The sequence below is a fragment of the Hoplias malabaricus genome, chromosome 4 (genome assembly GCF_029633855.1).
Source record: "Hoplias malabaricus isolate fHopMal1 chromosome 4, fHopMal1.hap1, whole genome shotgun sequence".
Classification (NCBI taxonomy): Eukaryota; Metazoa; Chordata; class Actinopteri; order Characiformes; family Erythrinidae; genus Hoplias; species Hoplias malabaricus.
The window spans coordinates 14,062,333-14,072,523 of NC_089803.1; the positions used below are offsets into that span (position 1 = coordinate 14,062,333).

At 49.1% G+C, this 10,191-nt stretch overlaps 1 protein-coding gene across 1 annotated transcript in view; it reads left to right on the plus strand.

Annotated features, from left to right (window-relative positions):
• The window catches only part of LOC136695626 (involucrin), a 12,442-nt gene extending 6,766 nt beyond the window's left edge, over nucleotides 1–5,676 (plus strand). The window contains exons 3-5 of the mRNA XM_066669822.1: nucleotides 2,096–2,367; nucleotides 3,245–3,863; nucleotides 4,183–5,676. Coding sequence (XP_066525919.1) covers nucleotides 2,096–2,367; nucleotides 3,245–3,863; nucleotides 4,183–4,407 — 1,116 coding nt within the window. The 3' untranslated portion in view covers nucleotides 4,408–5,676. The remainder of the gene's footprint in view (nucleotides 1–2,095; nucleotides 2,368–3,244; nucleotides 3,864–4,182) is intronic.
• The last annotated feature ends 4,515 nt before the right edge of the window (nucleotides 5,677–10,191 follow it).

Genomic DNA, 10,191 nt, shown 5'->3' on the forward strand with positions numbered 1-10,191 from the left:
TGTGTTCTCCCCGTGTCTGCGTGGGTTTCCTCCGGGTGACTGTCTGTGAGGAGTGTGGTGTGTTCTCCACGTGTCTGCGTGGGTTTCCTCCGGGTGACTGTCTGTGAGGAGTGTGGTGTGTTCTCCCCGTGTCTGAGTGGGTTTCCTCCGGGTGACTGTCTGTGAGGAGCGTGGTGTGTTCTCTCTGTGTCTGCGTGGGTTTCCTCCGGGTGAATGTCTGTGAGGAGTGTGGTGTGTTCTCTCTGTGTCTGCGTGGGTTTCCTCCGGGTGACTGTCTGTGAGGAGTGTGGTGTGTTCTCTCTGTGTCTGCGTGGGTTTCCTCCGGGTGAATGTCTGTGAGGAGTGTGGTGTGTTCTCCCCGTGTCTGCGTGGGTTTCCTCCGGGTGACTGTCTGTGAGGAGTGTGGTGTGTTCTCTCTGTGTCTGCGTGGGTTTCCTCCGGGTGACTGTCTGTGAGGAGTGTGGTGTGTTCTCCCCGTGTCTGCGTGGGTTTCCTCCGGGTGACTGTCTGTGAGGAGTGTGGTGTGTTCTCCCTGTGTCTGCGTGGGTTTCCTCCGGGTGAATGTCTGTGAGGAGTGTGGTGTGTTCTCCCCGTGTCTGCGTGGGTTTCCTCCGGGTGACTGTCTGTGAGGAGTGTGGTGTGTTCTCTCTGTGTCTGCGTGGGTTTCCTCCGGGTGACTGTCTGTGAGGAGTGTGGTGTGTTCTCTCTGTGTCTGCGTGGGTTTCCTCCGGGTGAATGTCTGTGAGGAGTGTGGTGTGTTCTCCCCGTGTCTGCGTGGGTTTCCTCCGGGTGACTGTCTGTGAGGAGTGTGGTGTGTTCTCTCTGTGTCTGCGTGGGTTTTCTCCGGGTGACTGTCTGTGAGGAGTGTGGTGTGTTCTCCCCGTGTCTGCGTGGGTTTCCTCCGGGTGACTGTCTGTGAGGAGTGTGGTGTGTTCTCCACGTGTCTGCGTGGGTTTCCTCCGGGTGACTGTCTGTGAGGAGTGTGGTGTGTTCTCCCTGTGTCTGCGTGGGTTTCCTCCGGGTGACTGTCTGTGAGGAGTGTGGTGTGTTCTCCCTGTGTCTGCGTGGGTTTCCTCCGGGTGACTGTCTGTGAGGAGTGTGGTGTGTTCTCCCCGTGTCTGCGTGGGTTTCCTCCGGGTGACTGTCTGTGAGGAGTGTGGTGTGTTCTCCACGTGTCTGCGTGGGTTTCCTCCGGGTGACTGTCTGTGAGGAGTGTGGTGCGTTCTCCCTGTGTCTGCGTGGGTTTCCTCCGGGTGACTGTCTGTGAGGAGTGTGGTGTGTTCTCCCTGTGTTCTCCCTGTGTCTGCGTTGGTTTCCTCCAGGTGCTCCGGTTTCCTCCCACAGTCCAAAAACACACGTTGGTAGGTGGATTGGTGACTCAAAAGTGTCCGTGAATGTGTGAGTGTATGTCTGTGTTGCCCTGTGAAGGACTGGCGCCCCCTCCAGGGTGTATTCCTGCCTTGCGCCCAATGATTCCAAGTAGGCTCTGGACCCACCGTGAACTGGGTAAGGGTTACAGATGATGAATGAATGAATGTTTTGAAGTCTAGTGGAGCCTAGAGGGTGGGAGGAGGTTTCCTACACACCTCCACAAGTTACATGTTAGTAGTGTTGTTTCTACAGTCCTGAATTTGGAAACTGTGCTGAATGTGGAAACTGATGTTCAATTGTGTGCACACAGTTTGATTATCCTCTGTAGAAAATGAATGAAATGAAATGGGATTCTTGGGAGCAGCTACACATGAGCTAAAAGCGCCCATGCTCAATGCCAAGTATCAGCTGGGGAGGTATAGACACACATAGAACTGTGTTCTGTTCTGTGGAGGGAAGGAGTCCCTGACAAACTGGAGTTGATCCAGAGCTAATCAAACTACGTCAGGTCTAGCTCTCACTAATGCTCCTGTGGCTGAATGCCATCAAACCCCCATAGAAATGTTTCAACATCTAGTGTAGCACCCTCCCAACCACCTTCCCATAAGGTCATCAAAGCTGACACAAACCCTCTATTAATGCCATTGGATGAGCAGGTGTCCAAACACTTTTGGCCACACAGTGTGTATGAGTGTGTGTTGAGTGTGTGTATTAATCCTCTCAGGTGCAGGTCATGCTGGCCGCAGATGATCCGCTCTCGCTGACGTGTCACTCCAAAGCAGCGATGATCCACTCAGGAGTCCGTCCACTTTCCAAACACAACCGACTGTCCCACACACCTGCCCTCCATCTGCCCACCCAACCTGCCCCGCAGTGCTCAGCTCCTGTAAAAGCACCTTCATCACTGTCATCCTCCTCCTGCTCTTCATCATCCGCTCCACCTCCGGCCGAGGACAGCTCTGAGATCCAGAGGGAGGCAGAGAACTTACCCCCCAGGTTTATTTCAGTAGCTAAAACTATATTCCAGAATAGGACAGTTCTGGATCGTAATGAAATGTCAGTGACCTGCTTTGGTCAAAACATCACAAGGAACAAACCCCACAGCCGAGTTCTCCCCCTGTCTAAACAGCCCTGTTCAGAACGCCCGCTTTCAGCACCTGTTCCTTTAAATGATAATGAGCCGCTCGCTGACAGTTAATGAGTTTTATGCAACACTTAAAGGCAGCGTTTTAATGAGAGTTTTAATGAGATTTTAATGAGAAACACTTATTATAAAATTCCCAAGAACTCTCAGGATGTTTCCTCATCATTTGCTGCTCAGTCTGTTTGCGTGGTGTACACCAATGTAATGTGTTTTCATGAAGCTCCAATGTCATTAAAATGTTACAAAAAAAAAAGAGCTCAAGTCAGACATGCTAGACTTTCTCTCTCTCTCTCTCTCTCTCTCTCTCTCTCTTGCTCTGCTCATGGACCTCCAAACATTCAAAATTATAAAGAGATGAGGATGCTCTATTCCTACTCCATATGCGATATTATTTTTTCTCCCCAAACACACCGTTCCACCTTAAAATACACTGAGCTTCTGAATGTAAACAAACCAGAGAGAACTGCACTTCCCCACAGCGCTGCCTTTAAGGGGGTTTTATAGGAATACATTTAGAGATATTTGAACAGGACTGTTTAGACAGGGGGAGAATGCTGCTGTGGGGTTTGATCCTTGTGGTGTTTTGACCAAAGCAGGTCACTAAGGTTTCATTAAGACCTGTTGGGGGGGGGGGGTATGTTCTTAACCATCTTATAATGAGAAATATCACACACTGTAAATGCCTGTGTTTTCCTGTTTTCTCAATCTCATTAAACCTCTCCATTGCAGGCGTCCTCTGAAGCTGGCTCCTCTGGAGCTCCCACTAGAGGTGAAGGAGTCTCACAAGCAGAAGATGCAAAGCGTCCAGCAGGAGGCCAAGGCTTCTGTCCGCAAGCTGGAGGCAGCAGGGGGTGAGCCCTGTAAGCCATGTCTCAGAAGGGTGAATAACTGTGGGACAGATGGAGCAGTCAAGACACCCACTCGGCCTCCGCTTACGACCATCATCAACCCTTACAAAGACCAGCGGAGAGCCGGAAGAGCCCTCCTGCTGCCTGTCCGTCAGCTCCAGCTGGAGGATGATGATAGGTCAGCTGGGAAAGGGGTGGGTCATAAGGAGAAGCATCCTGTTCCTACAGGCCTATCTGCTCATGTTCGATCACCACATGCTGAGCAGATATCCGGCCAATCAGCACAGTCCCAAGACATCTCTGGCCAATCAGTATGTCCTCAGAAGGTTACTGGCCAGTTAACACAAGGCAAGAAGACTGTCAACCAGTTACTACACGCTGAGAAGATTTCTGGCCAATCAGCGTATCCCCCACAAACAGTTGGACAGTCAGGGTGGGCTGAGATGTCCAGCCAATCAGCACATCCCCCAGAAATCACTGGCCAATCAGAATGTTACGAGGTGGACTAATTACATTTTTTAACCATTTTAACACTACTTTTCTTCATAATTTGTTTCACCCTGTTCTTCAATGCTCAGACCACCCACAAGACCCCTCCAGCACGTATGATTCTCAATCCAGTTCTCAGTTTAAAAACTCCAACAGCAACTGCTGTGACTGATCCAGCGCAACACACACTAACCACCCCCACCACATCAGTGGTCCACCATTCAAATCATACCTGCTCTGTGGGAGTCCTGAACATTGAAAAACAGGGTTAAGAGCTCAAATGTTCTGTCCATCCCCTGGGGTACATGTTTTGACTGGGTGTGTTTTCAGGTGGGGGGATCTAGGAGGCGTCCGAGGCTGAGGAGAGCTCAGAGGCTGGAGGAGGATCAGAGTAAATCCGGTTCCTCTGCAGGGTTAGGTGCTGATGAGACAAGGCCTGGACACAGGAGCAGTGAGAAGACCCTGAGACAAACCAGCAGAGGTGTGGAGACCACCTGCTGCAGGAACCATGGGGAGATAGCAGCTTTGTGCCATGTGCAGGAGCCCGTGTTGTGATGCTCAGAATGCTAATCTACAAGCCAGGGTGTAGTTACTATCATATCTTCTGGAAGCAAGGGGTTAATACTGTGTTTCTCATTACAGTAGCCATCAAAACATTGCGGTTAGAATTTGATGGCAGCCACGTCAACATGTCAACAATAAAGTCAGGTGCTGATGGTTTCTTGCAGTGGAAAAGCACCATATAACCCATGTCCCATTACTCGTTTGTGCGTGCCCACTTACGTGTTCAAGACTATAGAGTGTCCCAGTTCTTGCATTTTCTTCAAGAAGGGTACTCATGAGCAGATATCCGGCCAATCAGCACAGCCCCAGGACATCTCTGGCCAATCAACATGTCCTCAGAAGATCATTGGCCAGTTAACACAAGACAAGAGGACTGTCAACCAGTTACTACATGCTCATCCCACACAGACATTTGGACAGTCAGGGTGGGCTGAGATGTCCAGCCAATCAGCACATCCCCCAGAGATCACTGGCCAATCAGAATGTTAATTATGTTTTTAACCACTTTAACACTACTTTTCCTTGTTCTTTCTTTTGTGCTTTATTTGACCCCTAAGTCCATGTTAGACGATACTTTAGTGAATGGAATTACCCGCGTTCCACCCTCTGAGGCTCGTCCACACGGATCCAGAATTTTTTTTTAGAAATCCATTTTTGAAAATATCCTTGTCCAGACAAGTACAAAGACGGTTGCATTATCATGTCAGTCCAGTAGGGGGCTATAGTACCTCTCCCGAAGCAAAAAAACGTGATTTTCAGTGACTTAACATGCGCTTTTCATGCGGACGGAAGGCAAAAACGCAGACAAAAACCTTCTGTTTTAAAAATATTTTGCTCCGTGTGGACGGGGACGGAACCTGACATGAACTGACTTCATTTTACCAGTGACGTTTTTAACGTTATAAAATGCGAGTGTGTCCCATTCTGCTCTGAATGCTCCGGCCCCTTGAACACTTGAATCCTCAGACCCCTTTTGTCCACTCCCTCCAACAACGTCATCAGAAAGTTCACTTCAAGAAAGGCCATAGGGCTTAGTGCAAGAACTGGGACAGGGGGTTGGGGGATGTATGTGTAGTGTCATACCGAACGGCCATTTTAAAATCCCGTCCTGGAACCCGAATCCAAGGTCCAGATTTGAAGAGTTCTGTCCTGCACTGTCTCTGTCTGTCACTCTCGTGTTTTTATTCTGTCTCTATCACTCCTATTATTTTCTCCTAAACATTTACTCATTCTTTTTCTCTTATCCTTTATCCCCCCCTCCCCCAGCAGCTCTGTGTCCTTTTCCCGCTTCAATAGCCCATTACAGCTAGTGTTAAACGGTCAGTAAAATGGTCTTGCAATTTAAATAAACAGCTTACAACGTCATTCGCCGGCCTGGTGGTCTGTCTTCCTCTCTGAGTATCACAGAGTGATATAAATGCTCAGTATTCTAGGCACAGTAGATCTGTGATGGACTGCCATTTCAGGCTCTGATTCTGGCTCAGTTCTGGGCCTCGTCCCACTCGTTCATGGCACGCAGACTTGGGCAGACGGCTCCAGACACCAAATCAGGGCCGTGTACATCTGCACGTCAGGCTCACGTCCAGTCCTCCACGGTCAGCTCAGCCACGTCTTTGCCAGGAATGGCCAGAGCTCTTTGGTGACGAGTGGCCAGACGAGCATCTTTAAACCAACCCTTAATTTCGGTTCTCATGGAGTCAGCAGCCACAACCATGGGTCAGCAGTGCTGTGTTTCGGCCAGAAGTGATCCCCACAGCCACATGCTCTCAGTATTGAGCTGATCTGCTGATGTAAACAGTGGAGTAGAGATGTGATACGTCATGAATGCTGGTTTATATCCCATCATTGAAGGCACCTTTGTTCATAAAGTAGATTTAAAGGCTACAAGTGTCAACCAAAGGGGTGTAAAATAAACACTGACGTGGTGATGGTGTGTCAGTGTGTGTTGCGCTGGTGAGAGTGGATCAGACACAGCAGTGCTGCTGGAGTACACTCTACATGCTTTATTAACCTGAAGTTTAAAGTGTATTCACAGGACATTCTTACGCACCCACCCACCCACACACACACACACACACACACACACACGTTTGTAGCCTTAAGAAGGACCTGTGTAACACCGAACACGTTTTTTGCGGTCAGATAATACTACAGAGTAATGGAATAAATTGTGTAAACCTGACTTTTCCTAAAATGCTCCTCTTAAATATGAAAGCGCCACCTGCTGTGACCTGTCAGATGTCTGTTCAGGACTGGACACTGCCCTGGACTAAACATAGACCGACCTCCCGACCCTCTGCGCTCCCCAATACAAAAGGTGGCCAGTGGAAATAGACTGAGCAGATTCGGTTTCCTGCGGCCTGTGAATGTGCTGCAGTTCAAGAACAAGCAAGTGTGTGTGTGTGTGTGTGTGTGTGAGAGAGAGAGAGACAGAGAGGCCTGTAAAAACACTTAAGTTACAAATAGATAAAGCAGGTAAAAGAAAACACAGAGAGAGAGAGAGAGAGAGAGAGAGAGAGAGAGAGAATGAGAGAGAGAGAGAGAGTCCTGAGAGGGTGATGGAAGAAGAGATACACGAGTGAAGAGAAAAACAGAATGAGAAACAAGGGGGTTGTGTGTGTGTGTGTGTGTGTGTGTGTGTGTGTGTGTGTGACACACAGAGAGAGAGGGAGAGAGAGAGAGAGGGTGGATAAGGACTATAAAGAGCTGTACACATAGGAAGTCTGGCTTGTGGTTCACAGTCAAAGAACCTGAGCCACAGGAAGCAGGACACACCGTCGGCCAGCGTCTCCACGGGGAGGTCCACAGCCACGGTTACCTCCTCTGTCTGGATCAGAGAACGTGGGAAAATCAAAGGTCTGACTTTGCTGAGGTTTAGATAATCAACTGATCTAGTCCAAACCTTGTGGTTCCCTGGAGTCCTGAGGATAGTCATCATCCCCTCGATTCCTCCCTGGTCATTCAGACTGAGCCGTGCACGTCTCCTCAGCTGTGAGACGGAAAGAGAACTTCATAGGTGTGCAGCCATGTTGGGGGGAACCGTGTGTGAAGGTGAAGGATAGTTTACAGGACTCCTAACACTACAGGGCATGAATAAAGCAGCAGGTCACTCTGGAGATGATGTGTGAATCAGGTGGTTGTGTGTTATACACAGGTGGTGCTGGTTTATAGAGACTGTCTATGAGGAGTTTGGTGTGTGCTTCCTGTGTCCACGTGGGTTTCCTCCAGGTGCTCCCCGGAGGAGTCTATCTATAACTTTATCTATCTATGACCTAATGTCAGTGAAATCTCATCTCTGGTTAGTTAAGGTGGACTGGGACAGGTTCTGGGTGGTTTCACCCTGTGGTTAGTTAAGGTGGACTGGGACAGGTTCTGGGTGGTTTCACCCTGTGGTTAGTTAAGGTGGACTGGGACATGTTCTGGGTGGTTTCACTATGTGGTTAGTTAAGGTGGACTGGGACATGTTCTGGGTGGTTTCACTATGTGGTTAGTTAAGGTGGACTGGGGCAGGTTCTGGGTGGTTTCACCCTGTGGTTAGTTAAGGTGGACTGGGACATGTTCTGGGTGGTTTCACCCTGTGGTTAGTTAAGGTGGACTGGGACATGTTCTGGGTGGTTTCACTATGTGGTTAGTTAAGGTGGACTGGGGCAGGTTCTGGGTGGTTTCACCCTGTGGTTAGTTAAGGTGGACTGGGACATGTTCTGGGTGGTTTCACTATGTGGTTAGTTAAGGTGGACTGGGACAGGTTCTGGGTGGTTTGCCTCATGGTTAGTTAAGGTGGACTGGGACCTGTTCTGGGTGGTTTGCCTCATGGTTAGTTAAGGTGGACTGGGACATGTTCTGGGTGGTTTGCCTCATGGTTATTTAAGGTAGACTGGGGCAGGTTCTGGGTGGTTTCACCCTGTGGTTAGTTAAGGTGGACTGGGACATGTTCTGGGTGGTTTCACTATGTGGTTAGTTAAGGTGGACTGGGACAGGTTCTGGGTGGTTTCACTATGTGGTTAGTTAAGGTGGACTGGGACAGGTTCTGGGTGGTTTCACCCTGTGGTTAGTTAAGGTGGACTGGGACATGTTCTGGGTGGTTTCACTATGTGGTTAGTTAAGGTGGACTGGGACAGGTTCTGGGTGGTTTGCCTCATGGTTAGTTAAGGTGGACTGGGGCAGGTTTATTCATTGTCAGTTCAGGTAAACTGGTTCTGGATAATTTCCTTGTGGTTGGAAACTGAAAAAAGTGTGCCACATTTAAGATCAACACAGGTATATGCACAGAGAGAGAGAGAGAGAGAGAAAGAAAAAGAAAAAGAGAGAGAAAGTGGATGTTGACAGAAATATCCAAGAAGGCTGGATCTATAATTGGCAGCGTCCGTCAGGGCCGTTTTGTTTGAAGTCCGTTTGGGCAGGACCCAACCATCGCGTCCCCACTGAAACCCAACACTTACAACAGTGGTCCCACCCCCTCCCAACTTCCAGCAGAGTCAAGCTCTCACCCTCACACACACTTCCACACACTGTTCTCACTACACACCAGCTCCCAGTTCTCTGGATTACTGCTTGTGGGACAGTGTGTGTATGTGTGTGCGTGGTGTGTGTGTGTGGGGTGTGTGTGTGTATGCTCAGCGGGCTTGTTTTTACACCTAGAGGTTCTTCACCCTGGGATGCTGTATTGATTTTGACAGGATAGAAGGTGTGTGTGTGTCTGTGTGTATTCGTTTCTATGCCTTTTGAGGACTGCAGGTTCTCCCCTGAAGACTGACAGGTAAGAACTGATGTATTTCTTCATGCAATGCCCGTCCATTTTCACTTTCTGACCTTCCTTGGACAATGTAACACCCCGTGGTCAAAGGGTGCCATGCCTTGTAGCCGTTGTGGACATCATCTAAATGATCCTCCGGCCGCAGTTTCTCACTGTCTTTCATTTTCTGGCACGCTCCTGGCCAAGAGGAGGCTGTTTTCTCCATCTGAGGCTGTGATAGAGGCCAGGGTCTGGTTTGTTCATTTGCCCTTCGCTCCCAGGCCTATCCTATTGAGGGCCTCTGGACTGTGGCCCTCGGGTTTGGCCCCCGGCAGGGTCTCCAGTGGCTTAGCCGAGAGATCCGGTCTGGAAATACACCCACAGTGGAAGAAATCTTTAAATCTGATTTCCTACATTTCATTTTTTTGCATTTTATTATTTGCGGTGAGGATTTGGTGGCATTCAGCCACTCCAGAGTCTGGATTTTTGCCCCCTACTGCTAATTTTTGTCACTGAGCATGGCCACCTTTGGCTCATGGGTAGTTGCTCCACAGAATCCCATGCCCAGGCTTTCTATGGAGACCAATAGTAGTAGAACCTATACATTACAGGTCTGCATTGTTACAGTGGGCTGGTGGCTGGACCTTGTAAGATCCTGTATGTGTGTCCACCTCAAGGACACAGTGGTGGTCTGTAGCTGCCTGTTTTTAGTTCTTGGATTGGGTGAAGAACCCTTGAGGAACCTCATTGTAAGAGGTGTGGTTATAGACTGTATTCTTATGTACTCATTATACAGTGCTGGGGAAAGTCAGTCTCATTTTAAGAATAAACAGCCATTAAGTTGAGTACCATATCCACCCTTCACCTCCATTACAGCGTCCACACATTTCAGTAGACACCCTCTAAAAGTTCAGCTTTAGAGGTTGGTTGTATTGTCTTATATCTGTCATAAGGGGCACCACTGGTCAGATTTTGATATCCCACAACAATCCCCCAGGACTCGGAGGGAGTCCTCAAACTCTGCACCTCAGAATTACCATTCA